The 27,857-nt window shown below is 41.6% G+C and overlaps 3 protein-coding genes across 6 annotated transcripts; all 3 read right to left on the reverse strand.

Moving 5' to 3' along the window:
* Positions 1-1,495: 1,495 nt before the first annotated feature.
* On the reverse strand, positions 1,496-2,982 carry LOC308397495 (uncharacterized protein). Of its 2 annotated transcripts, XM_080883425.1 has the most exons (6): positions 2,809-2,982; positions 2,617-2,729; positions 2,264-2,425; positions 2,122-2,176; positions 1,914-2,008; positions 1,496-1,819 (listed from the first exon to the last, which is right to left on the reverse strand). In XM_080883425.1, the coding sequence occupies exons 2-6, from the start codon at positions 2,629-2,631 to the stop codon at positions 1,610-1,612; spliced, it is 537 nt and encodes a 178-aa protein (XP_080739551.1). In that variant the 5' UTR covers positions 2,632-2,729; positions 2,809-2,982; the 3' UTR covers positions 1,496-1,609. The 2 variants fall into 2 exon arrangements, with proteins under 2 accessions (XP_080739551.1, XP_080739550.1); XM_080883424.1 differs by lacking the exon at positions 2,809-2,982 and having other exon boundaries at positions 2,617-2,802.
* A 7,839-nt stretch (positions 2,983-10,821) lies between these two features.
* Positions 10,822-22,883, reverse strand: brox (BRO1 domain and CAAX motif containing). Of its 3 annotated transcripts, none has more exons than XM_080882142.1 (13): positions 22,734-22,883; positions 22,137-22,256; positions 20,738-20,844; positions 18,470-18,566; positions 17,325-17,420; positions 16,871-16,943; positions 16,162-16,267; positions 15,806-15,895; positions 14,978-15,063; positions 14,787-14,868; positions 13,446-13,596; positions 11,246-11,405; positions 10,822-11,157 (listed from the first exon to the last, which is right to left on the reverse strand). In XM_080882142.1, the coding sequence occupies exons 2-13, from the start codon at positions 22,235-22,237 to the stop codon at positions 11,074-11,076; spliced, it is 1,233 nt and encodes a 410-aa protein (XP_080738268.1). In that variant the 5' UTR covers positions 22,238-22,256; positions 22,734-22,883; the 3' UTR covers positions 10,822-11,073. The 3 variants fall into 3 exon arrangements, with proteins under 3 accessions (XP_080738268.1, XP_080738269.1, XP_080738270.1); XM_080882143.1 differs by lacking the exon at positions 22,734-22,883 and adding an exon at positions 22,494-22,616; XM_080882144.1 differs by lacking the exons at positions 22,137-22,256; positions 22,734-22,883 and adding an exon at positions 21,422-22,104.
* A 756-nt stretch (positions 22,884-23,639) lies between these two features.
* LOC308396655 (alpha-1,6-mannosyl-glycoprotein 2-beta-N-acetylglucosaminyltransferase) lies at positions 23,640-27,129 on the reverse strand. The gene is made up of 2 exons (XM_080882141.1): positions 27,025-27,129; positions 23,640-26,909 (listed from the first exon to the last, which is right to left on the reverse strand). Exon 2 carries the CDS (start codon positions 26,649-26,651, stop codon positions 25,395-25,397), a length of 1,257 nt encoding a protein of 418 aa, XP_080738267.1. The 5' UTR covers positions 26,652-26,909; positions 27,025-27,129; the 3' UTR covers positions 23,640-25,394.
* Positions 27,130-27,857: the final 728 nt, after the last annotated feature.

The raw sequence follows: 27,857 nt of genomic DNA on the forward strand, positions 1-27,857 counted from the left end.
GAGGACCTTGGGAATATTTTTGTTATTACTGATTATTTTGGCGAAGTATGAATTTCTTGAGTTCCTTAGTGTATTATTGTACACTTTAAGTTGCTCGCAAAGTATTTGATGGTTGATAGTATTTTTATTTTTCCTCCACCTCCTTTCTGCTGCCCTGCAATTTCTTTTGAGTTTTTTGACTTCTTCGTTTCTCCAGGGTGATGCATGTTTTACGTTAATCTTTTTGGTGGTGAGTGGAGCAACGGAGTCAAGGCTTTTCTTCAGTTTGCTGTTAAAATGATTAAAAATAAAATCACAGGGTGCAGGTAAAATCACAGGGGGGCATTCGTCTAAAACCCTGGTAAAATTTGCAGCCACTTCAGAGGTTAGATAGCGCCTCCTCACAGTTCGCACCGAGGTCTCCCGCTGAATAAAACCGGTGATGTTAAAAAACACACAGTAGTGGTCAGAGACAGCCAAGTCAACAACAGAGGACACGCTGGTGGACAGCCCACGGGTGATGACCAGGTCCAGAGTGTGTCCTCTGTTGTGAGTCGGCTGTGTGACGTGCTGGGTAAAATCCAAACAGTGAAGAATGTTTAAGAATTCTTTTGATGTAGAGTCAGAAGGATTATCTGTGTGCAAGTTAAAATCACCGGTTAAAATTATCATGTTATATTTTGAATGTATGTTTGTTAAAAATTCAGAGAATTCCTTGATAAAAGCAGCGCTGTCTTTAGGTGGTCTATAAACTGTGACAGATAAAACTGGAGGGCTGCTGAAAACAATAGCATGGAATTCAAAAGTGGTAAAATGATTAAATAAAATGTGTTTGGTGGTGACTGTGTTGTTGGTTAAAGATGCAGTCTCACCACCTCTCTCACCACTTCTAATAGAAAAAGAGAAATTAAAATTTGGTGGGGAGGCCTCAGTGAGAACAACTGGTGCATCCGAACCCAGCCATGTTTCAGTTAAAAATAAACAATCAAGTTTATTATCTAAAATTAAATCATTAATAATAAAAGACTTGTTCAGCAGAGAGCGAACATTTAGAAGTGCCATACTGATCAAGACTGGTGGATATTTGACAGTAGAGTTCAATGGATGTTGACATTTTTGAAGAGGCCGGAGGTTATTAATGTTTTTGGAGTTATATGCTGTTAATAACATTTTTTTTAATTAAATCAAATCACATGCAGGCTAGTTCTTGATAGCAGTCTAGCTGTTGCTTTGTTGACCAACTGAAGATGGATTAAGGAGGAATAAGATGTAGAGAGTTACAATAATCAAGACAGGAGAAAATGAAAGTGTTTACTAGAGATTCCACCTTACTGGGAATCAAAGAAGGTCTGATTTTTGCATTATTTCTTAAGTAAAGGTAATAAGACTGGATGAGCTCAATCTCATCTTAATTTTTGGTCAGAAATAAGACAGTGATATTGTTGGCAAAGGGGCTAAAGTAAGAATCTCAGTTTTGCCAGGATTGGGAAGAATAAACGGTGAAAAAAGCTTGCACTGGTAGTTAGACACAGAAAATGTTTTAGTTTGTTTTGTTAGCTTTTTATTCTTCACGTTGTTGTAACATTCCATCCTGGGGACTTCACATTCTTTTGCTTTTCTTCTCTGAGATTCATTTCAAGTGCTCCTCGTCCGCTTGATAGCCCTTGTTGTGACATCCTTCTTTTCCAGCCATTTGTTTCTCATCAGAGCTCTCCTGGGGATTGGGAGGACAGCTTACATCTCCTGTGGCCCCATAATGACTCCAATCAGACCTGGGAGAGAGTGTCACGGTCTCTGCCTGTCCCTTCTTGAGGTCATCTGAAGCTCGACTGTTTGTTGTCTGAAGAGGGTTAAACAGTGAACTTATTTTCCTTTTATAAGATAGACGATAGAGTAAGTTCTATTTTTTGCTTGAATGTTTGTGAACACATTACCTTGTGATCATGTTGATAACGATCTATCGCGTACTGGTATTTGGCTGCACTGAGTCCAAGAGCACCAGCCAATCTTTCCCCAAGGAAGTCACAGGCTGAATTTGGAAACAGAAAATGTGGAGACTCAGTGAAGCCTGCACAAAAAGCTAAAGTCAGGGCCTTCTCTACAGTCACTTGGCTTCTGTATTGATTATGTAACATGGCATACCCAGCAGTGAAAACCTCCCAACTAGAATGGCCACATTCTTGAACGATAGCCGAGTCTGAGAAGAAAAAAGACAGAAGCAATCACATGAACTGACTGTTGCTAAATATTCACCACAAGTCTCCCCCCCCAAACAGATACCCACCTTCTGTTTAGGTTCTTCAAAGGGAGTTTTGTTTGACGTCTCCACCTCTTCCTCCTCGCTGTCTTCAACTACAAGAGTTTCACCGCTGGAGAAGTGGATCACCTTCCTCTCTTTGGCCGAAGCAGGACCCTCAAAGTTTGTTTCAGTGGTGTTTGCTGATGTCTGACGCATCAGAAAACTTTTATTTATTCACAGCATATCATCTAAGTACTGTGTGTTATACTCACTGCATTTACAATACTATTACAAATTGCACCGGAGCGACAGAGTCATGGCAGACAACTGGATAAAGTTCATTTTGTGAATACAAACTAAGCTAACAGCTATGTTTGCTTCATTATCACGGCACTTACTTCCTGGTTGTTCATTCTTCGGGTTACATTAGTGTTTCTGTATTGCTCCAAAGGACAAGTATCCAGTCATTGTTCTGTGTCACTGCTGTCCCAGACATCCATCCATGCTGACTCTGCGTTGTGGAGAAAAACAACTACAGGATACAGGATCTGACTTGAAACCTGAGACGCCAAATACAGAAGTGCACAAACCTTATCAGAGGCAAGTCGCTCCAACACAATCAGTTTCACTCTTGAATTCAAGGGGCTGGGCTTGGGAGGCAGGTTTGGTGGCGTGTTGAATATCACAGCTTAGCCATGCTAAGCCACTCTGCTGTTAAAGTTAGATTTTCTTTCAGTAAAGTCTGACTGCACATACTGGCAATCACGCCATTCTTAAGTGCGCATGCGCCAACCAGCGTGCAGCCTGTTACAGTCGCTCCTGCTTTTCTCTTAGTTTAGCTCTTTTTTCTTACGTATTCTTTTTTTTTTCTGACTTGTATTTTCCTCCGTTTTCTATCTCTTACTCAATCATGTGGATTGAGAGAGTTTTTGTTCTTCTGGTGGCCGTGGAACTGTTACTTTTATCATGGAACGGGACCGCGGCACATCTCCTACACGCACGGACTGTTTACTCCAGAGATCAGCTGATCGCCCTGATGCCGGCCGGCTCGCTGGCCAGGCCCGCAGAAGTGCCCGCAGAAGTACCAGCTGAAATTTGGAGGAAAACACATCGGGGATGCAGAGGTCAAGGACAGAAGAGAAGAAAAAAGGTGACGGTGAGACAGCGGAGGCTCGAAGCGAGGAGGAGGTTTAAACCGTGTCTGCCGTCTATCGTGATGGGAAATGTGCGATCGTTGGCAAGTAAAATCGACGAGCTCTCAGCACTGGTACGGAGTCAGAGGGAATACCGAGAGTGTAGCCTGATGTGTTTCACCGAATCATGGCTGCACCAGGTCATTCCCGATGAGAATGCTTCCGTGGAAGGCTTCCACACTGTTCGGGCGGACAGGGACAGCATCGCTAGCGGTAAGCGTAAAGGAGGTGGGCTTGCTGTTTTAGTTAACAACCGGTGGTGTAACCCTGCCAACATAACAATCAAAGAAAGGATTTGTTGCCCGGACACTGAACTGTGTGCTGTTGGACTCAGGCCGTATTATTTACCCAGGGAATTCTCTCACGTCATCTTGGTGGCTGTTTATGTTCCCCCCTCTGCTAACCCCACAGCTGCATGTGACACTATCCACTCTGCCATAGCTCGGCTACAGACTCAGCACCCGAGTGCCTTTATTGTGATCTCGGGTGACTTCAACCATGTATCACTGGACAATACACTACCAACATTCAAACAATATGTGGACTGTCCCACCAGGGGAGAGAAAACTTTAGACTTACTGTATGCTAACGTCAAGGATGCATACAGCTCCTCCTCCCTCCCCCCACTTGGTAGGTCAGATCATAACCTGATTCACCTCACCCCCCGCTATGTGCCAATTGTGAGGAGGGAACCTGTGACCACCAGGACTGTTAGGAGGTGGTCAGAGGAGGCAATAGCGGAACTACAGGGCTGTTTCGAGGTGACCGACTGGGAAACACTCTGTGAGCCTCACGCCGAGGACATCAATGGGCTTACTGAGTGTATCACAGACTACATAACTTTCTGCACCGACTCCATTGTTCCAGCTCAGACTGTTCATTGTTACCCAAATAACAAGCCGTGGGTGACTAAGGACATCAAAGCCCTCCTCAACAACAAGAAGAGGGCTTTCAGAGGGGGCAACAAAGAGGAGGTGAGGAAGGTCCAGGTGTTACTAAAGGACAAGATCAGAGAGGCTAAGGACAATTACAGGAGGAAGCTGGAGTGGAAACTCCAGCAGAACAGCATGAGAGAGGTGTGGAGGGGCATGAAGACCATCACTGGATTCAGGCCAACCAACAGCAGGGGAGCTGAGGGAGGTGAGAATAGAGCCGACGAGTTGAATCTGTTTTTCAATAGATTCGACACCACAGTGTCTGCTCCCACCCCCACAACCTCACCTGCAGTCAGCCTGGAATCCAGAGCCACACCACTGTGCCAGCCTCTCTCTTCACATGTTGCCTCCTGTGAGATTCCTGACACCCCTCCCCCACCCATCACCTTCACTCAATACCAGGTTGAGATGCAAATGAGGAGACTTCACTCAGGCAAGTCTGCTGGACCAGACGGAGTGAGTCCCCTTGTCCTCAAGGCCTGTGCCCCCCAGCTGTGTGGAGTCTTTCATAAACTGTTTATGCTGAGTCTGAGTCTGCAGAGGGTCCCGGTGATGTGGAAGACATCATGCCTCGTCCCTGTACCAAAGACGCCTCGTCCCAGTGGCCCCCAGGATTACAGGCCCGTGGCACTGACCTCCCACATCATGAAGACCCTGGAAAGGCTCATCCTGGACCAGCTGCGACCCATAGTAAGACCACATCTGGATCCCCTTCAGTTCGCTTATCAGCCTCGTCTCGGAACAGAGGACGCCATCATCTACCTGCTCAATCGTGTCTACACCCATCTGGACCAGCCGGCGAGCACTGTGAGGGTCATGTTTTTTGACTTTTCCAGTGCTTTCAACACCATCAGGCCGACCCTCCTGGGTGATAAGTTAGCAGCGATGCAGGTGGATGCTTCTCTGGTGTCCTGGATTGTTGATTACCTGACAGGAAGACCACAATATGTACGTCTCCCACAGTGTGTGTCTGACAAGGTGATTAGCAACACAGGGGCACCACAGGGGACTGTCCTCTCCCCCTTCCTCTTCACCCTCTACACCACAGACTTCAGCCACTGCACAGAGACCTGCCATCTTCAGAAGTTTTCTGATGACTCTGCGGTGGTTGGATGCATCAGCAGGGATGATGAGACAGAGTACCGGGCTGTGGTCGACTCCTTTGTCACGTGGTGTGAGCAGAATCATCTGCAGCTCAACGTGGCAAAGACCAAGGAACTGATCGTGGACTTCAGGAAGACCAGGAAACACTTGACCCCTGTTTCAATCCAGGGGGTCAGTGTTGACATTGTGGAGGACTATAAATACCTTGGAGTACACATTGACAATAAACTGGACTGGGCTAAAAACACCACAGCACTTTACAGGAAGGGCCAGAGTCGTCTCTATTTTTTGAGGCGACTGAGGTCCTTCAACATCTGCCAGAAAATGCTGAGGATTTTCTATGAGTCTGTGGTGGCCAGTGCGATCCTCTATGCTGTTGCATGCTGGGGGAGCAGGCTGAGGGTCGCAGATGCCAACAGACTTAATAAACTGATCCGTAAGGCCAGCAATGTTGTGGGGATGGAGCTGGACTCCCTCAAGGTGGTGTCGGAGAGGCGGATGCTGTCCAAGATAAAGACAATGTTGGATAACACCTCCCACCCACTCCATGACATGTTGGTCAGTCACAGGAGCTCGTTCAGTGAGAGACTGAGATTACCGAAAAGCACCACTGAACGACACAGGAAATCATTCCTGCCTGTGGCCATCTCCCTGTACAACGCATCCACTTAACACACTGTTTGCTGCTACAGCTACACATGTTTCTTTTCCAAATATTTATTTATAAGTGACTTATGTATGTATGTATGTATGTATATATATGTATATATTGTACTATTCTTAGTTAGCGTATTGTCTGTCTTGTCTTAATGTTGGTTTAAAATGGAGCACTGTAACAAAAAATAATTTCCCCCAGGGATCAATAAAGTATTCTGATTCTGATTCTGATTCTGATTCTGATAACCAGGTTAGCCTTACTAGCTCAGACAAGCAGCAGAGAAATGACAGAGCACAAATTCTATACCAGATTATCTGGTAGCACCAGACTGTAGAGTTATTAGAGTATAGGGCAGTGGTGTCAAACTCAAATACACAGTGGGCCAAAATTCCAAACTGGAACAAAGTCGTGGGCTAACATTAATATTTATTGAAAAAAATCTTCCTCCAGATATATAATAAGGAACCTTTTCTTATGGACTCAAACAAGTTTTGCTGAAAAACTGAATATGGGACAAGCTTTGCTTGTTCCATATTCAGTTTAAACGATATATAACTTATATAAAAGTATATATAACTTAATATTGCACACATGCAAAATTGAAATTCCAATTAAATAACATATCAGTGGAATTTATTTCTTAAATAAAAATTGTATTTTCAGCCTTCTGAATTAAATTTTAACAGTAAACCTTTTCCCCAGGCTAATAATAAATAGAAAAATAACAATAATAAACCACTTATCTAATAAAAATATAATTGAACGTGAAACCATTCAAGCCCATGTCTGGGAGTAGCAAGAAAAAGTGCACAAAGAAAATGCTAATTATAGCTCAGTTTGCTACACACTGATCTGATGTGTCCAAGCCAGATACCTGGCATCTCTTCTTGGATGCTAGTTCCTCAATGTCTAGGCTCAGGCTCTGAACTGAGGAAATCCTCAGGATTGAGTGAAGGTGTTCATCGGTTAGACGTCTCCCGTGAGATGTTTTGGCCATCTTCATTGAGGAGAATAGTTGGTCACATAGGTAAGTGCTGTCGAACATGGAGAGCATCTGAGCAGCGTGGGTGCGGAGCCCAGGCATTGTGTCAGGGATGAAATGTGGAAATTGTGAAGTGCCCACAGCATCATACTTTGACTTCAGCGTGTCACTACACTGGAGTTCAATCAGCTCCATTTGGAGGTTTGTTGGTGCGTTTGCAACGTCAACTGCAAAAGGATTACTGAGCAGTTCAAATCGACATTTCTGGGCATCAAAGTTGGCAAATCGCCGGGTAAACTCAGCACTGAGTACACAGAGTTTTTCAGCAAACTGTGCACATGGGAACACAGCAGTAGAGATCTGTTCATTGGTTGGCAGCAGGGAAAATGGCCCAGGTTTCCTTGTAGCATCTGATTCTGCCACAGGCACAATTTAGTTTTAAAAGCCCTCACTGCAGCATACATGTCTGTGATGATACGCCCCCGCCCCTGAAGCTTCGAGATCGCTCATGATCTCACACATAAAGGCATTGCCACAAAGTGATTCTTGATGTATGATGCAGTCAGTTGGACATTTGGAAACCTCATCAAATATTTCCTTCCCTGTGGTTGTGCCATGCATTGATTTTAATCCTAAAAGTTCCTCCGTAACACAGAGATTTGAGTCCACACCACGGATGAAGACTGAAAGCTGGGCAGTATCAGAGGCATCACTGCTCTTATCAACAGAGATGGAGAATGCAACACAATTGTTTTCCTTCTCCATCAGCTGGTTATATAGATTGGTGGCAACTTCAGGTGTGTGATCAGCTACTGTGTTTCTGCTCAGGCTGACATTTGAAAATGCTTGCTTTTTCTCTGGGCACACAACGTCGCAAACTTTCATCATACACCTTTTTTAAAGATCCAAACGGGACAGGCAAAAAAAAAAAAAAAAAGAAAGGACACACCCGACCCATCCTTCAAATTCGGGGAAAAGGAGGACACATTTGTCGGCTGCATTCGGAGGAGTCTACGACAGCCTTCGGTGCGTCGCTGTGACGTAATCGGCCTACAAATGCATCCTCAGGAGGATGCAGCCCATGAATTTGGACACAACCAGGGTGTTAATGGGTCCTGTCGTGACTGATGCGCCAGAACACCAACAGAGTATTCTGGGATTTGTAGTATTAGCAGGAAATGCACTGTATAATACCAGCAGGCCAGCTCTAATAGTAATTTGGTATGGCTTTGCGGTCCAAATGTAATTAGGCTGCAGGCTAAATTTGGCCCAGGGGCCAGAGTTTGACACCTATGGTACAGGGTATTATAGGTTTGTATTATTGTAGGGTCTTTACCTTACATTATAAAAATTATGCCTTCCAAACCTTAGCACCAAAACAGTTTCTCTCTCTCGCTCCGCACCCGTAGGTCTATGGCGTCTTTTTTTTTAAAAACAGTTGAAAACTGGACAGCTTACATCTATTCAGCCAGTCATTTGGATAATCTTTTGTTTATTATGTTGCTTTTGTGTAATTAAGATTTTTTTCTTCATTCTGTACTTTTGTTATCTTTACAATATTATAATGTTCCTATCTTACATAAATAAATTTTACTTACCAACTTTGAGGGAATAGAACTGAATTGTAGTAACAATCTGTTTACCACTGAGGTAGCTTAGTCTGGTTTACACATTGGAGGCAGATGCTGTGCAGGTAAGCTATGCTAACTGTTTAGCTTTAGCTGTTGCGTTTATAAACCGAGTCTTCTTGGCTACACAGGCATGGCCGATGACAAACCTTGTCTTTGCTGTCCGCCACCTAGATAATGGCTCTCGCCAGACTTGCATGCAACACCAGCCTCGCCATTTATGTTTATCAATCTGACTATATCGGCCACCAAGTATAAATTTTTACTTTGTTGATTTCGTGTGCTAGGGTGAGGAAGGAGAAATAGAAAAATTCTCACAGTTTGCCTGCCACAGTTTTTCAAATCCATTCAGTTCAGTTTTATTTATATGGCAAAAAACTTCAAAATAATAGTCACTACAATGAGCTTTGTATTGTAAGGACCTTACAATGACAGAGAGGAAACCTCAATCAGACAACGCCGATGAGCTAGCACTTGGCAACAGTGGGAAGGAAAAACTCCCTTTCAATAGGAAGGAACCTCTGGCAGATTGGTGTGTAGATTTGTTGTAGAGATAAAATTACAAGTCGTATGTTGTTCAAACACACATGGACCTAAGAGGAAAAGCTTTGTGTTTTGCATGTACCTGATGGTTCTTGTCCCATTTGCTATGCAGATAAAACAACTTGTTCTGTACATCGTAACCAAATTATTTGGGTATGAAAATAATGACTCTTCTTTCACAAAACATTTCTGTGTTGAAAAATTTTTTATCATAGTCTTTAGACCAGTTGTGTCAGTTTGACCTCTTGCGGACATGATGTGACAGTCTTGTTTTTACATCTACAAAAAGCCAAGAAGAAAAAAGTGAGTTTTAAGGGAATATTTAATACCATTTGAAATACCTTTTACATGAAAGACACCATCAGAGGAGGGGAGAGCTGCAAGAGTGCACAATGTAAAACCGGTGATGTGGCACACCCTAATGACAAACAGCTGTCTTAAAAAAGGATGTGGAACATATCAGAGTCCTGCCACACCTCCTGGATAAATTCACTGCTTTAAGTGTAATGACATCCAGTCTAATCAAAGCAAAGAAAAGCACAAGGATGAAAACAGGTGCACAACTCAATAAAAAGTCCAATGGTGAGATCAGGGAAGCAAATATACACCAAGGTTAAATGAGTTGGAGAATATTACAGTTTTGTTTCTCCAGTAATTAGTAACTTAACTTTTGTTTTTTATTAGACCTTTTATTTTGAAGTTGTTAGAGTCTGATGGATATAAGAAACTTCCTTGAAGCAGCTCTTCAAAAGCAAAGTCACACACAAAGGTACAAATGTCGATGATAGGGCCTGCTTTCTGCACACTGTCAACTATTGACAACAGCACGTGAACATCTAACGAAAGTAAGCTGTTCGTGCATCAGTTCACACACTGAAACAGTACGATTGACTCCAACACCAGCAAAAACGTGATTGGACTTTATACCCTCTGAAGTGTTTTGGATTGTCTGATAAATTACCACAAACACAAATAAATTAAAATTTTAGTTTTAAGGGATAACAGACACAAATTCACAACCTGATAAAGAATGATTCAGCCACAGGTAATAATAATAATAATATAGTTCCTTTAAATGAACAGTCAAAGTAGAAAACAGCTATGTCATGTACAAAAACTATAATACATAAGTCGTGATGTAAATATTGATTGTAAACTGCTACTACAGCTAAAAGAAAACCAAACTCAACGGCAAAATCATGTGCCGTCCTTTCTGTCTGTCCAGTATTGATTGGGATTCCTATTGATCAGTGTAAATATTTAAATGACGATGTTCTGGACACGTAAAATGCAATTTAAAAACTTACAGTTTCAATTATCTTATTCCCAGATATACAGGCAGAGTGACGGAGTGCAGTTTCCCACATTTACTCTTTTGGATTAATTACATTGCATTTATATGTAGTGCTAACTACTCAATATCAAAGTTTAAATATCTACTGCATTTTTATGTTTTAGGCCACTTTAAGCCTCTTTAATAAGTCAGTTTCCATTATCTGAGTTATCTATAATCAGTGCGACCAGTTTACAATGCAGCTGAAGGCACCACTGACACAACCATGGGACCCATAAGGCTTATTTATTTTCATGTCCTAATTAAAAGTGATTCTCACAGAGTGAGACATTTTGAGTATCTGGTCACATAACTGGCTCTGACTTAGACAGTTATAACTGCTAAATGTAATATACATGTCTAGGATGAATGTACAACATGAGGACTAAATATTGCAAGAAAAGAAAGCATCTCTGGAGTTATGTGAGGAAAGTAAATGGATGTCGTGAAACAGGCTGAAAATGTACTGAATGGAAAGTTTAGGAGAGGATGCAGCCTGTGTCCTTCTGAGGCTTCAAGTCAGGTTCCTTCACTGGCTTCACCTCCTCCTCCTTGGGTTTGGCCTGCACATCAAGTAATATTTATAATACCACCAACAACTATAACATTGTTATGAAATAATCTAGAATAAATAACTGATTTGGTGTGTACCTTGTTGTTTTTGGCTCCCTTTGTCAGATCGAAGGTGGCGTAGACCTCAGGAGTGCACTGCTCACTGAGAGGTGGCAGCTCAAATGGGACGGGCTCAGCCAGGCCGTAGCTCGCCTTCATGTCCAGCTGTGGCGGCTCAGCCGGGACTTTATGGAAGTATCTGTCCAAAGAAACAAGTAGAAGGAAGAATTTCAGGTTTTCATGTTTGAATGCTTTCCCTGTTGTTACAAAGACCCTTTCTAAGGGTAACTTAAATATGTACAAGACTTAACCGTGCAAATGGGAATCCTCTGTTGTGGTTCTCACTTAATCATTGTCAGCTGGGTCTTTAAATGGTTTGTGATCAACTTAACTCACAACTCAAAAGTTTTTTGCAAAACTGCCAGATGTTATTGTCACACTGTTATCAGCCTGTGTCAGTTAAGGGTCATAGTCTGTGAAGGTTCTCAGTCATCCAGGTCATCGTAGTCAAAGGAGCTTGCAAAGAAAAACATCTGGACTTCTTTAAGTTGCTTGAAGACGTTTCACCTCTCATCCGAGAAGCTTCTTCAGTTCTAAGGTCAAATGGTGGAGAGTCCCAGATATAAACCTAGTGGGAGTGACCCCCCACAGAGGGACAAAAGGACCCCCTGATGATCCTCTAATCGCCTGAGCCAAGGTGTGAAACTGGGTGTGGGTCCCAAACAGCCAGAGTTTCGGGTGTGTTCATTGTGAACATAGATGGCAAGAGGAGTGAAAGAAGCCATCTATGTCCACTGTGAGCGACCATCTTTGAACAGAGGCGGGGCTTACGACACCAACTCTCTGCCATCTATAATCCAGTTTTGAGATCCTCCCCAGACGCCTTAACGCCCACTCACATCCTGGGCCATCTGACCTCAGGAATTCGCATGATAAGGTGGGGCCAGGTTTCACAATGAACACACCCGAAACTCTGGCTGTTTGGGACCCACACCCAGTTTCACACCTTGGCTCAGGCGATTAGAGGATCATCAGGGGGTCCTTTTGTCCCTCTGTGGGGGGAAACTCCCACTAGGTTTATATCTGGGACTCTCCACCATTTGACCTTAGAACTGAAGAAGCTTCTCGGATGAGAGGTGAAACGTCTTCAAGCAACTTAAAGAAGTCCAGACGTTTTTCTTTGCAAGCTCCTTTGACTAAGGGTCATAGTAATTTACACATAGACTTGGTTCTAGTATCTCTTGTCTTAAATTCAATGTTTTCCCTGCTTTTACCTGTGCCTGACACAGGAAAGGTACCTCTAGCCACCAGCAGGTGGCATTTATGCATCTACAGAGTGACTGGCATTAAAGCGCAAAGTAGAAGAAGAAAACAACAATCACCAAACTGCTGACCAATGAAATGTGTGCTATACTGAAATTAGATGCTACTGTACAAACAGGAACAGGCATCAACAACTGTTTACATAAGGATGGCTATAAACTAGGAGGTAGAGTGGGCAGTCCAGTTTTTTTTACATAGCTCGAAATCACACCAACGCTTTAAACTGTAAAAGACCCTACATTAATCCTCATGTTGAGGTGTTTCTATGTGATAAGAGTAAAAGCATGAATGTGTGTGAATGGGACAAATGTAGCTTGTAGTGTAAAAATGCTCTTTGGTTTATTCGATTCATTTGCAGTTAGAAGCAGGCGGGTTTTGTGGCGATACAGCAGGCAGGGCCAGTGCTGTGGAAAAATGAACAATACTCCGCTCACCTCCAACATGCAAATATATTTAACTTTTCAGGCGACAGCTGGGCACTATAGTGAGGTCACGCGTTAGTTTCAGGTGAAAAAAAAAATGAGAGAAAATAATATTTTGACAATGACGCCCAACAGAGCTATCTCTATGATGAACACATGCAAATTCACAGGAACATAAACCCGAAGCTGAGCGTTTGTGCAGGTGAAGCTCAGGGCAGCCAGCTGACTGTTTAATCTGACGACACACAAATGTGCCTTTGTGTGAGTGGAAAATGTGTTGTTAATGATTGAAAACATGTCCTCAGAGTTTGACTCCTGAGCGCCACGGGAACCACGACGTAAACATTGCATCATCTCGTCACATGTGTGACGGGGAAAGTGTAGAATCTGAGCCACAACTCTGTGTGTGTGTGTGTGTGTGTGTGTGTGTGTGTGTGTGTGTGTGTGTGTGTGTGTGTGTGTGTGTGTGTTTGTTTGGGGTCTGGCTGACTCACATGAAGCCATTTTCTCTCTGGCACTTCTCCAGCGTCATTTTAATGAGGCCACCCAGCTTGAGGAAGAACAGCTGCTCCGATGGTTTGGCCGTTGTACCCGGGCCTTTGGTCTGACGGTACTCTTTACATAGTGACTCAGCGCGGGAGTAACCTACACGCAGATGTTGTTGTGTTAACACAAAATATATCCAGGGAACAAAGAAGGGGAAACAATTCAAACACAACTCTAAGATCTGCTGCAGCAATCACACAGGAAGCTCCTGTTTGGTAACCTACATCAGCGGTCCCCAACCGTTTGTGCGCCACGGACCGGTTTATGCCCGACAATATTTTCACGGACCGGCCTTTAAGGTGTCGCGGATAAATACAACAAAATAAAACTAGTACCGGTACCGAAAAAAAGAAGATTTATTCATAACACACGTGAAAAGACCCAGGAAAACCGAGTTAACGATAAAAACGATGACAAAATAACGCTGAAAACCGATAAAACCCCTGAAAAACATACATTTCAGACCTGAGCCTCAACTCTCGCGGCCCGGTACCAAACGGCTCACGGACCGGTACCGGTCCGAGGCCCGGGGGTTGGGGACCGCTGACCTACATGACTGAAGCCAAGTGAGCAGGTAACACTGAGTAAGCACTGCAGTCTGCAAAGAACAGAAGTAACAGTCTTCTGTAAGGCATGGACTTCCGTTTTCTGATTAACACAATTAATGAAGTACTTTATTACAAAATTTAGTAATTACAAAATTACTAAATTTACAAAAGAATAACAACGCAAAAAAAAAAGGTTTTAAAACGCACACAACACTAAACGACGGACGGTTCTTTTAGAAGCAAAGACGGAAGAAATAGGAGCTTTACAAATTTATCAGACCACAGCCTAACATAAGACTTGTGCTGTAATGAGCAAAGTCACATTTACCTCTGCAGAGGAGGGAATGTGTTTGTGTGCGTGTGTGTTGTTTTGTCTGAATTCTAATCAAACTTAGGAGTGCAGAGTTGGTTAGCAATTCATTCAAGCTTGCCTTACAGTCTTCAAGGTCAAATCAATGATTTATTAGTGCAAAAGTCTTATACCTTATAAACTGTGATTTGTGTATTTTCAACATAGAAACATACAGAGCTATTTAAGACTGTTTTAACAGGTTTAAGGCACGTAGGGAATGATATATGGGGATTCTTAGTATGACGTTGCTCGTATATATTAAATACAATAGTATTCCCTTTAAAGTAAATACTGCACAGAGAGTGAGCTGCCTGGGTGAAAGTTTGCGCTCTCGACGTGCTTGTTTACGTCTCTGTAATTGCTTTACACATTACAACATGCATACATACATTTCTCTGCTTCCTGGAGAGATCTGATAGCTTCTCCACATTTGTCACTTGCCAGCAGTGTCTGTCCATGATAGCAGTACGCCTGCAAACACAAACTCAATGACAACAATCTTAACACTTTGTTTGTTTGAATTCTGTAAACAGAATAGTTGTTTTATTAACCTATAGCTGTGCTGCAAACTTTAGCTTACATAAGCCATGTAGAAGAGCTGCTTCAGTTGGAGATACTTCCTCCACTTGCTGCTGCACTCTGGCTCCAAGGTGTTCAGTGTGTGGTCTGCAGAGACAGAAAACTGACCTTCATATCTTTTCAGTAACCATCATTTTATTTTCTAGGCTCTTGGTCAACAAACCAGAAAGCTTCCCATTGTGCCTGGTCATCCAGAAAGCACAGTTGCCTCAGTGACTTCATTTGTTGGAAGGCATACATTATAACTTGATACCTCAAAATCAGAAATGCTGACTGAGAGTTCTCCTGAGTTTCAGCTCTTAGCTTTGAACAGTTCATTTCATTCAATTCAATTTTATTTACATAGTCCCAAATCACCAAAACAGTTGCCTCAAGGTGCTGTATTTATAAAGCGAAGACCCTCCGACAAGATGTCCAGTCTTGCTTCTTTCAACCATCTTGAAAATAAAACCACTACATTTCATTTATTTTCTCAAGCCTCGACTGCTACATCTTCCTCCTCTATGGCTCAAACAAAAAGTCACTTTCTCATTTCCAGCCGGTTCAGAAAGCAGCAGCTCAGCTTCCTGTTGGTTTCATTCGTTGCCAGCATGTAAAAGCAAGTCCGACTTGCTTTTACATGCTGGCATTACACCTTGTCTAATTTTATTCATAGTTGTTTTTCTTTTCTTTTTAATGTTTCCCACCTAAATGTAAAGACTGGTGCTCTGTTTAAATCGTCGATCCTGCTTCTCCCTGTCTGTCAAAATAATTAATAAACTGTTTCTAAAGGTGCCATACCAATAAGGTTGATAAAAAGCTTTATTTTACTTGTGTCAAAAGTACAGACCAGCTTTTTGATAGAAGTTTGCAGTCTCAAATGCCAAAGCTGCGATGATTGTCGCATTGTGTTTCAGTTCAATTGCTCTGGCAATGGTCACTGTAAAAACAAACGAGAGGAAAGAACCAAACGTTGGCACACTGTGTCAGTGATGATTGATGATTAATGATTATCAGTGTAACATGGATTCTGACTCAGGCCATTAACTGTCAGATTATTTGCAGAGTAAGCCTTTTTATTTTTATAATATATAACATATATTTTATAATATAACAGATTTTAATGACCATCTTAAACATCAGAGATGAGAGGAACAATATCATCAGCGATCTGCACGATCACTGCACAGTGATCACTGTCGTTACCTTCCTGTGCTTCTGCCTGACACTGGATGATGTATGCATCAATGACTCGGGGCTCCAGGTCTCTGCCCTTTTCAGCTGGAGTGATGAGGCGAGGGATGTGGACATCCTGTAAAGAAGATATCAGAATAAATAAATAAATAAATAAAACCTATAGCTTATATGTCTTAAATCCCTCAATCTATTTGCTTGTAGCTAAAAATAAGAAGAAGAAAAAAAAGAAAGAAAAACTGTAGTACCGTATTTTCCGCACTATAAGGCGCGGGTAAATCCTTTAATTTCCTCAAAAATCGACAATGCGCCTTATGTATGAATTCTGGTTGTGCTTAATGACCTCAAACCGATTTTATGTGGTGCACGGCGCTCAAAAATCTGTCAAAAATGTTTTAGTATGACTTTGGTAAGCTACGAAGCCACACCGCCAGATGGATTGTCAGAGCAATACGGCTACGGTAGTCAGGAGCCTCGGGGAGTAATCCGGGTCCTAAACTCCGTCCGTTTCAGGTCCCAAAGTCAAACGAACACTGCGGCATCAATGAGAGTTAAAAACTGTCTAAATTATTTCATCTGTAATAAAAGGAGGTAAAGTGTGTCATTAATGTTTTCTGCAGGGGAACTGCACTGATCGGCATCCACTTTTTGTCCTAAGCGTCAGTTTGTATAATAAAACCTTTCCAGTTTCCACTGAGGAAAGAATTGACATCTCCCTCACCTTAAGATTTTTGAAGATTCCAGCAGCAACCTTTAAGCTTCGGTGAACGTCTTTCGCTTCTGTCTCTGATACACTGTGTAACAGGTAAACATGAGCAGAAATAAAGTAACAACAACAAATAATAGCAATGATTTCAAGGTCATTTAAACCAATTAAAACCTTTCAATGAAACTAGTGGCATTAGGTTAAGTGGTGATTCTCTATGTGTTAGACCTGTGATAGAGAATGTATGCATGTATAGATGGACCAATTAAATAGTGTCAGATATTGCACCTTAAAAATCTAACATTGTTTTTGTAATACTTTATGTTCAAAAGTCATGATATTCTGTGCATATTCACATTAGTCACAGCGTCCTTTGTTTTTGATGAGGTATTAAAGTATGAAACTAAAGTAATTTGTAAAATGCATTTATGCAGAATAGTTTCACAGAAGAAGCCAAAAAGGCTCTTACTTTTCCTTTCCTGCCATTCTTGAGGCAAACTTTGTGTACCAGATGGCAACATTAAAGGCCATGGAGATCAGTTCAAAGACTGCATCCTGCTGTTCACTGGAAGGAGAGTAGGGAGAGACGGTGAGTTAAGAGAGAAGAAAAAAAAAAAAAAAAAAAAAAAAAAGCCAGCGAGCTGCTAATCCACTTTTCTATGCAAGCAACCTTTACGTGGTCATTTGAGATAATATTTTATGTTGCTGGACAGACCATAACACAGGATTAGACTCAGCAAGACACTGCCTAGATTAGATGGGTACATTCAGTTCATTCAGTTTGATTATTGTTATGAAATTTAATTTATTTGTATTTACTTAGCTAAGGAGGAAGGGTTTTTTTGTTTTGTTTTACTCTTTTGCTTTGAGCCCCATGTACATGAGCTGCATGCTAAATGATCTTTTGTTAAGAGGGTTGGCATAATAAGCATGTGCTTCAGCCAGTACCTTTTGATTAGCCTTGTCTCGTGCTTTCTTGCAGATCTTTATTCTGTATTCATTGAGATATTTGAATGCTAATCAATAAATAAATAAATTCTTCCACTCATGACAACAAATACTGAAAATAACTCAATTGGGTATTATAATGTATTTTTCCCAATTTAAGAAGTCATCAGCTCTGCCCAGAGGTCTTCATATCAGAAGTCTTTCTGTAATGTTTCATTTATGGTAAATGGCCTGTATTTATATGGCGCTTTACTAGTCCCCAAGGACCCCAAAGCGCTTTACATATCCAGTCATCCACCCATTCACACACACATTCACACACTGGTGATGGCAAGCTACATTGTAGCCACAGCCACCCTGGGGCGCACTGACAGAGGCGAGGCTGCCGGACACTGGCGCCACCGGGCCCTCTGACCACCACCAGTAGGCAACGGGTGAAGTGTCTTGCCCAAGGACACGACGACCGAGACTGTCCAAGCCGGGGCTCGAACTGGCAACCTTCCGATTACAAGGCAAACTCCCAACTCTTGAGCCACGATCACCCCATATGTTTAAAAAAATGTTTAAAGCTGCTAGCTCTTAGATAATTCATCACTGTATCATTAAACATGAACGAGATTTCTTCCACTTACTCTTAGACTAGAACTACTCCCTCTGTGTCCTTACCTTGGCGTGTTTCCTTGTAAGGTATCGGTCCACTTAAAGTTCTGGATGAACCTCATCTTGTTCTCCTGTGTAGTTCCATCCAAGGGCATGATAAAGCCTAATGCATCATAAAGATTTTTTAAAGACGGGCAAAGAGACTGCTGGTTAGATGCAGAGCAAAATAAGTGAGACACAATTCACAACCATTGAACTGGGTAATATAAAACAAAACATTCTCATTTACAATTTATTTATTACATTATTTAACCTCCTAGGACCTGACGTCCACATGTGGACAGCACATTTTGGGTTGACTAAAATACCAAATTTTGCTCTACAAGGGTCTGATATCCACTTACGAGGACGTTATACTGCCACTGTTCTATCGAAATTCAAAACCAATGTCCTCATATGTCGATCTCATTTTTCTCAGAAACAAAAATCAGGTTAAAAAAATAATAATAATAATAATAAAAATCAGGTAATTCTTTGTTTTTACATTCATCAGGTCCCAATCAGCTTAAATGTCAAAGAGAAATTAAAAATGCATGCCATGAAAGAGTTTGGATCTTAGGAGGTTAAATACAGGCAATTACTAGACAAGAGCAGGATCTGTGTATATGCAAGTGATGATGAGAAGGGAACTCTTAGAAATACACAGTTGCGACTGAAGCAGCAGCCTCGATTGCATAAATTCCCAAGTCTTACACACAATCTTGTCACTGGGTCCTTTTTTTTTTATTTTTTATTTTTATTAACACCAGTTTACGCTGATGCAGTTCATAAATCTGGTCCATCATCTCCATGTTGCACTTGTTACATTTGCTACATTACCAGTTGGTGACAGCGTGACAGGTTTGTGCTATGGTGTCAAAATAACCACACACGGAGACTTTTCTAAAACATTACAGTAACGTAACAGAACAACATAAAATACAAATATAAAAAATATGATATTCTATTAAAGTCACTGTAATGTTGGTATAGTTTTAAACATAGTGGTTCTCAGACTTTAATGTATTTTAAACACTGCATTGTAGTATTGATGCGGTGGAAACCCAGTCTTACATTTTTATGTTAGTATTAGATCATGTGAAACATTAAGCAGATATAGGATTAGTAGATTAATACAGGATGTTAACCACTACGCGGTCAGACCCAAATTTTATCAATAGGGTTCTGCACGTTTGTGGAAGATCAGTGTCGTTTTTACAGGGAGTAAAATGCTGAAAACCTGTTGTTATGGCCACACTAGTCCATCAACATACAACAGTATTTATACATTTTGTGCATTCTCCTATTCATTCCTCAGTTGGTAGAAACCAAAGAGCCACTCCATAAACACAGAAGAGTCGCTTCAACAGGACAAGACTCAGCTGTACATCTGCTCCTAAAGGATAGCAGTCACTCTTTTGAGGATGCCAGCGTTCACATTTTGGACAGAGAAGACAGATTATTTGAAAGAGGAGTGAAAGGAGGTCATCTACGTCCAGAACAGGAGGCTTATGACACCAACTGTCAGCCACCTAGAATGTAGTTTTCAGATCCCTTCCGAGCCCCCCCCCCCCTACATCCCAATAAGTCACATGGTGAGGCAATGGTTTCACCTGAAACCTCTGCTGGTAATGATGCACACCTTTTTTCACACCTTGGCTCATGATGACAACACACGATATTAACAGTGCGTCAATGACTCTCCAAAGGAAAATCCCCCACTAGGTTTTAAATATCAGGGAGCTGAAGAAGCCTCTTGAATGAGAGGTAAGAATATCTTGAAAAATCTTATAGAAGTCCAGTCGCCTTCTGTTCAAGCTCCTTACATTAGCCATCTTCTCTGGATATAAAAAGTGAGTTCTGTCTCAGTTTGTCCACACTACTGACAAACAGGGATGTCCAAATTCAGAGATGACACCAGTTTCAAAGGGCCACACTCAGTTAGATGCAAATACAATGTTGTTTTTGAAGTCTTTGAAAATCAAGACTGTTTCATGGCAAACATTAAGATGGGAAGGAAGGAGTTATTTCTCTCTTGAATCTGTCTTCCTTTATCGACTTTGCTGTCTACACCAAAAAGTTGCAGGTGCGATCTGGGTATGCATTTCTGTACAGACTACAGATGAAGCTAAGCAGGCAAGAATGTATAGAGAACCTAAACTGTTATGGAGACCAAATTAAAATTTGTTTATAGCCAGAGCTGTGGCCCCTAGGCCATAACTTTGATATCCTATCTGTATCTAAAGTTATCTTGGAAAAAGATAAAAAGATACCCTGAAATGCTGGTGAACAAACCTTGAAGAAGGGAGAAGTATGCATCTGTGGCATTCTTCATGATCTCAGGATTGCAGGTGATATCAGTGAACATCTCCAGCAGCCTCGCTCTGGTTGTCCTCAGGTCACTGAACATATCACAAATAGTACTGTTGCTTTGTGGACAGCCATATTCAGTGAGACTAAATTTGAACAAAACTCCACCATTGCCTGGTCCCAAGTCCAGGATGAGAAAGGAGGAGGGTTGAGCATGGGCTAGCAACCCCACCCTCTAAAAAAATAAATAAAACAATCATGCTACAGAAACGGCCCTATGCTCCACCAGGAGTCTACAGGAAAATTGATTGACATTTGAACAAATCATTGCCATTGTTGTTTAGCAGTGAGGCGACTGAGATTAGGTGATCAAATAATGGTACCAGTAGCATAGTAATGGTCAAATGCTATCCGATTGTTCAGTGATGACGCGACGAATCCTACTTCCGGACCTAAAGTAGTCTGAGTTTAATATGGCTTGTGTGTTGTTAACATGTTTAATGTTTTGTATTTTCTTCTATTTAATCTCAAAAAGCTCCTAAAACAGTCAGTGATCCCTGTTGACCTCCCTCGGCTTTTATTACCACTAATCATTTATTTAAGCTCAGTTTTTAAAACCTTAGGATGTAACTACAGCCCAGCCCATGCTGCAGTATATGAATGACTAACCTCGTATTGTGGATGGATTATCTCAGTTGTTCTCTCCTGGCTGAAGTTTGGTCCTTTTACAGCATCCTGCCATGCGATTACATTTGTTCCTGACCACCGAGAACACTCACGTTAACTTTTATCGAGTGGAAAAAAAGTTAGCTTGTTTATATTATGCTAACATAGCTGTGTCGCTAGCGGTCACGTAGCACATCATTATATACCAGCTAGCCCAACTTCAGTAACCCTACAAACGTCACTGCTGTTTAGTTTTCTGTCTTCATTTATGCTGGAAGTGATAACAGAGCTGTACGTTTTAATTTGTTTCCAAAACCCCGCAGTCAGGACATGCTATATTGTATTTAGATAGAAGCTAGCGAGCTAACGTCCTGCTAACTTCTAACTCCGTTAAATGTCATAAATTCCGTTTTCATGGATGCCTGGATGTTAAACTCAATTGTTACACCTGGTAGAGCAGAACGCTGATCATTTTATTAAAGATGAAAGACTTTAGACAGTTTTTCAACTCTCAGTAATGCCATAGTGATCGTTTGATATATGGACCTGCAGCGGACTTTAGGTCCAGACACGGCTAGTGACGTCAGACTGAACAACCGGATTGATAGAGGGTAAGAAACTATACATAGCAGTTTATTAACCAACTGTGGTCATGGTGACGAACACAGTCCATTGTGATATCCCTGCTCACGGTGTATCAGGTGGAGATAAGACATACTTGCATATCTTATTGGCTGCTGGGCTCCCTGCCACCCCATAGAAGTTAAAGGACACAGGAGCTGTCGCCTTCAGTGGGTTTCTGTGAAACCAGTGTGCCATCCTGTGAATGAATACACACCTACAAGACAGAGGAACAGTGTGACAAACAGTTAACAGTTGAGATAAAGGCGATTTAGATGACTGACACGCTAAAATGCCACAAGTTACGTGGATGACAACCTTAGTTGTTTAAATATCAAGCAGCGCTAGCTAACAAATCTGTGACGTTGGCTAGCGTTATTTCACCATCACGGTGGCTACAAGTATCCGTGTCAGCACTCCAAAAAAAGCGCTTTTAAGTACTAACCAAACTTACTGTGAGAAACCAATAAATCGTTAACATTACTTTAAGATGCCGTGTACACCGTTTCGTTTAGTATTTTTCTTGTCTGTTCTTGACTAAAGTGCATTACGTAAGCTTCTAACAACAGCCGCTAACGGCTAACACTATGTACAGTTCCAAACGTACGGGATTCGTTAAAAAGACATTACGGCTGCCTTCTAAACAGACAAGTGAACTGAACCTATTCAAATACAATAGAAACTGTTCTGTTACCTGTCGGAGCTTGTTATAGAGCTGACGTTTAATAGCCTTATTGGAAAGTCTCTCAGACTACAAAACTTACTTCCGGAAATAAATACGGCATAGTAAATAGCCAATGACAAAGCCCGATTCAGTCACCTGACATGCATCCCAGACAACGAGCTTCTGTTTTGTCGAGGGTTCCGAGTGGCCGGTGTCGTCCCAAAAAAGCCATCATAAGCCAAAATAGTGACTGCCGATGTTTCTGTGCGGATTTAATGTGTAATGCTGGTAAATAAGCTGCAGGCACCTGGATTTACAAGTGGGTTATATTTAAAACTAAGAAAACCTGCTTTGCAAGTATCCGAATGACTCTGCAGTTTGGACCCCTGTGCTGTACACCGTAATTAATCAAGTCTTTTTTTGGCCACTTAACATATCTGTTATATTTGTCGAATTTCTGATGTCCTTTTGACCAGATCTCTCTTGAAAAATCTATTTTATATCAATGCCGCTTTTAATTTATTGCCAAAATGAAGTTATTTGGCAATAGCAGACTAGCCACAAATAACCTTGTGACAAGAATATACTTTCTGGCTCAAAACGATGTATATAATGCAAATTATAGAGGAATCTGTGAATTACAATAGTTTAAATAACAGCAATCCGTTGTTTGGCAAATCCCCAAAATCACTTTTTAGCATGACACTACAAAGGCTATAAAGATGCAACAATAAGCTTCTTTTTAAGATGTGACCTTCCACCTGGGGTTATTTCATCTGCCGAGGTGCCTTGTTAATGGTTTCAAGGTGTTACATTATATTCCAACAATTTCCTGGAAATACCTTTCCAGTATATGCAAAGCATCACTTTCCCAAGAATAACCTTTAAAAAAAAAAAAAACAGACACCCATGGCATACACACTGATCTTTGATTGTCTGAAATGCTGCCATTTTTATTTGATGACCAGTACAAAAACACATTCAATATGTATAAATGCCCACTGACCAGTAGGACATACTTCTATGTAGCGCTAAATTCTTAGGAATGTTTCCCGGAAGAACCAATTACAATAACTGGTTGTAACTGAAGCATTATTTAGTGAATACATTAATGGCAGTATGTTTAGAAGTGTAAAAGAAAAGTGTCACAAGGGATAACATTTATTTTATTTTCCCATCATCCTTCAAAAGTGAGCAATGAGCTAGATCATTAATATCAACATAATAAAAACAATGACAAAAAAAATAGTTTGTCTCATTCTCAGCAAGTCAGGAATCAGCAAAACAACAGGTACACACACATACACCAGATAAAGTGTTGTGTATAAAGTACTTGTGTGTACTGTAGGAATCATTTCATTATCACATTCATTTCAGTTGTTAGAGAGCACACAGAGGTGCACCAAAACCAGATCACACCAGGTATTACACCTATAGTATACACAATGCCAGTGTAAAAATATTCTTTACAAACTACAGACTGAACATTTTGGTAAAAAGCAACATTCACATTTCACTTTCCCTAAATATCGAATGGACAAAGACCATAAACTATCAAAACAAATGTTATTCTGCATTACTGGAATTTCTGGTCAAAAACAATGTTAACAATACAGCTTTAAAATCTATTCTAAAAGAAGGCCAGGCAGAAAAGGCATATTAGGTCAGCTTAAAGGCACTAAATGTATCATTACACCTAGTTTTATTCACCCAACATTTGCACTTGAAAAAGATTTTTTCTATAGAACCATAACAGATAATTACATTATCATTTAGTCCATTTTGTCAACAATAAAAAGGTGCTAATGTAGAAATGCAGCATTACAAGACCCTGATCCTGCTTCCAAATAGTTCACTTTTGCATATCAGAAAGAGAATAAGCCACCTCCTGCTTTTACAACTGGGAATCAATAAGTCAGGGAGTTGGAAACTGATTAAATTGTCATTTTCACCCCAAAAGAGAGATCCCCATTTATATCAGACAGACACTGAATGTTACAAAGAAAATTCCATTTACAAAGTCATTCATTCCAACAGCTAGCTTACAAACATCTGCTGTAAGATGATGCTGCAACGTTCCTCATGTACTGTCTTTCACACTTTGATTAAAGCTGTAAGTCTGAATTATACGCGTCTTTACTTTAAAACGTACCAAAGACGCACATGAGTAAAAACATTTAATTTCAAACGTTTGATAATAACAGTGTAAAAATCATGTTGCAACAAACTGAAATGTAAATGTAAATAAATGAGTGCAGTGCTCCAAGTTACAGAATTCGCAAATAAATTCAGAAATGACAGTGCGTATGTGCACACTCTGGATATGGTTTACTCTCAGTTTACAACAAAGTGCAATATATATATAGTCTAATTTTGTGGCTTGTAGGAAACCCAGAGAGCTGCTGACATTCAGTTGAACTGAGCTTGCAGGCAGCATACAGAACAAATTTCAACAAAAGGTGTTGGCACCCATACATCTTTGGTAATTTAAGAAAAAAAATATTGTCTTTACTGTGCTGAACAATGCAGTATGTTTAGATGTGATTTGGTCCAATTTTGGGGGGTGATCATTTAAAAAGAAAACAAACAAAAACAAAACACTGAAAGCGAAGACAACCCAATGCAGCCCCTAAAAAGCCTGAAAAAGTCTTTTTCAGATGGCACACCTGTAGAATGTTAAAAAGTCGCAGTTCAGAGTCGTTTGGCGTAGTTATTACATAGGATGTGATCGCGAATGTCTCCCCATCCTCCGTTCTTCATGTGCGCTTTGTGCGCCACCGGTTCTGCACCATCGAGGACAAGTGATGGAGGAAAGAGGCCGGCCTTAGCTTTCTGAAGTCCTTCGTCAACCTTCTGCGCGGCCCACTCTGGTCTGCAGTTCTCCTTCTGGTGAAGTCCACAGTCTCCTGTGTGAAGAACCCTGGAGCCCAGTGCTGCCGCCACTTTGAGGGGCTTCGATATGCAGGTTCCAGAGATGTGCTGCAAAGTCCAGTCCCAGTTGTAGTCGTCGTACGTGCAGAATTCATTGCTGCACCCCATCAGCTTGTAGTACACCTCCCTGGAGATGGCCATGCCTATGTTGTGTTTGGTGGACATCCAGCCTGTGGTCAACACCTTGTTGGATAGTGCGGTGAAACCATCCAGGCCATTATGGTTACCCAAAGCCAGCAAGTCACAGTCTGGGCAGTTGTTTTTTCTGAACTCGATCATTGATTTATAAAAATGGAAAAAGTCTGGTAAGATGTAGTTGTCTTCCTCTAGAAATACTGCATAGCCACTGTAGCCCTGCATCGCCTGCACTCGCTCCCACACGAAGTGCAGCTTCCACCACCAGTGGTGTTTGGTTTGAGTGATGAAGGCTTCTCTGTAATGACCGTAGGAGTCGGGGTGTTCTGCATTGAGGCATTCTGTTTCCAGAGCCCTGTCCTTGGATATGTCTCGGGGGCAGTCTCGTGGATCCTGCCCAGGAAACTCTCTGGGATACAGCTGAGTGCTGAAGGGGAAATAAATCTGCAGTACCTTGCAGAAAGTTATCCCTTGAACAATTGTGTTGATTTCCTCTGAAAAATAGTCATGGCTAAAGATGAGGAGGAAGCTGTGGACCTCAGCAGCTTTGGCCAAAGATTTGATAAGCAGGCTGAGGTATTCTGGTCTGTTGTGGACTTGCACAACCAGCACCAGCCGAGGGTCCCCTGGAAATCTGTCTGCATTGTAAACAGACTGCTTTAAGTTGGCACTGTAAACGGACTGAGTTAGCTCTGACAGCGACCTGAAGTTCAACTTTACCGGGTCACTAGAGCTCACGCCCGGGTTCTTTTTTACGGTGTTACCGGGTCCGCTTGTGTCATCAGAAACTAATAACACGCGTGTTGAAAACAAAAGAGTAACAACTACGAATGAAATGCCGAGAAGCGCGAGCAGATTCCTCTTGAGCAGCCGAAACCTCATTTTCTTTAAGTAAAAACACACTCCGGAGTTAAATAGCAGTGGCGTTCATTCACCTTGTCGCGCGCCTCTTCGCCACAAACTTCCGTGCAACATTGCGTCCTCGCGCTCCTCCTCATGAACGCTCCATTGTCGCGTGACAGTTCTTGAACCGTGTGTCAAACGCTTCCTGACGGTTGCTCTAAAAAAGATGTCGAGGGCTTTCCAGAGGAGAGCCGTGTCATTTGTTACACAGTCGCTCCTGCCGCTTGTTTTTAACACCTGTGTGTGGAAAAGTAGAAGCAAGCGGTTTGACCAACTTCATAAAACTTACGTGTACATTTAGCGGTTAAGAAAAAGGGAAGTTAACTGTCCGTTGTTAGCTTGTTTTACTTACCCGAAGTAGTTGTACTGTGTCAACACGATACTACCAGGAAGAGGATGATAGGACTGTGATACATGTTGGGTTCAACTTGTTGACTGCTGACGTGTACAATCCAACCAACTGGGGGAGAGCGCGACGTCCTGCTCAGCAAATCATGATCCTGCGTATAGCTCCGTAACATGAGAAGGAAATGTAGATCAGAGCCCATTTGATTGGTAAATGATAGCGAATGTTTTATAGAAGGGTATTGCTTTCACTGCAAAGACTTTGGAATTAGATATTTGCTTATTACGTGGTGTATGAAATTAGACTGTTGTATGTAGGTACTAAAGCCATTGAGTGAAATAAGAGTGACTGGGACTGTTTGTTTTTTGCTCTCCTTTTTTCTCCCTTTTTACTTCTCATTCGAGTAAGCGTTCTGCCCCTAAATTGAAAAAACAAATCTATTTGGGGTGGAATCAAGGTTAGGGATGCTAAAGGAGGCATGGCACTCTGGTTACATTCAGGTGATGAGGGAAGTTATTTTGGGTGGTTTGGAGAGCACCCTATTAATCTGTGATGTAAGCTAGAATAAGGACTGTACATCATTTGAAATGTCCCATTCTAAACTGAACCTTTAAGAATCCACCCACGCTATAAAGCTGCCTTTTGTTGCTGTCACATCATCTCCCAGTGGAAGTAGCTGGGAACTGTGATGGCACACCCTCCCTGGGCGAGGCCTGGGATTTCAAAGTAGGAGTATTTGTTAAGTGTGTTACCTTCGGCATGTCACAACCCTCCATGTTTACCATATTAGCTACAACCACCTGGGAAGTTCTGCAGTCTGACCTGTAGAAACACCAAAC

This window comes from Rhamphochromis sp. 'chilingali' (assembly GCF_963969265.1).
Source record: "Rhamphochromis sp. 'chilingali' genome assembly, chromosome: 5".
NCBI lineage: Eukaryota > Metazoa > Chordata > Actinopteri > Cichliformes > Cichlidae > Rhamphochromis > Rhamphochromis sp. 'chilingali'.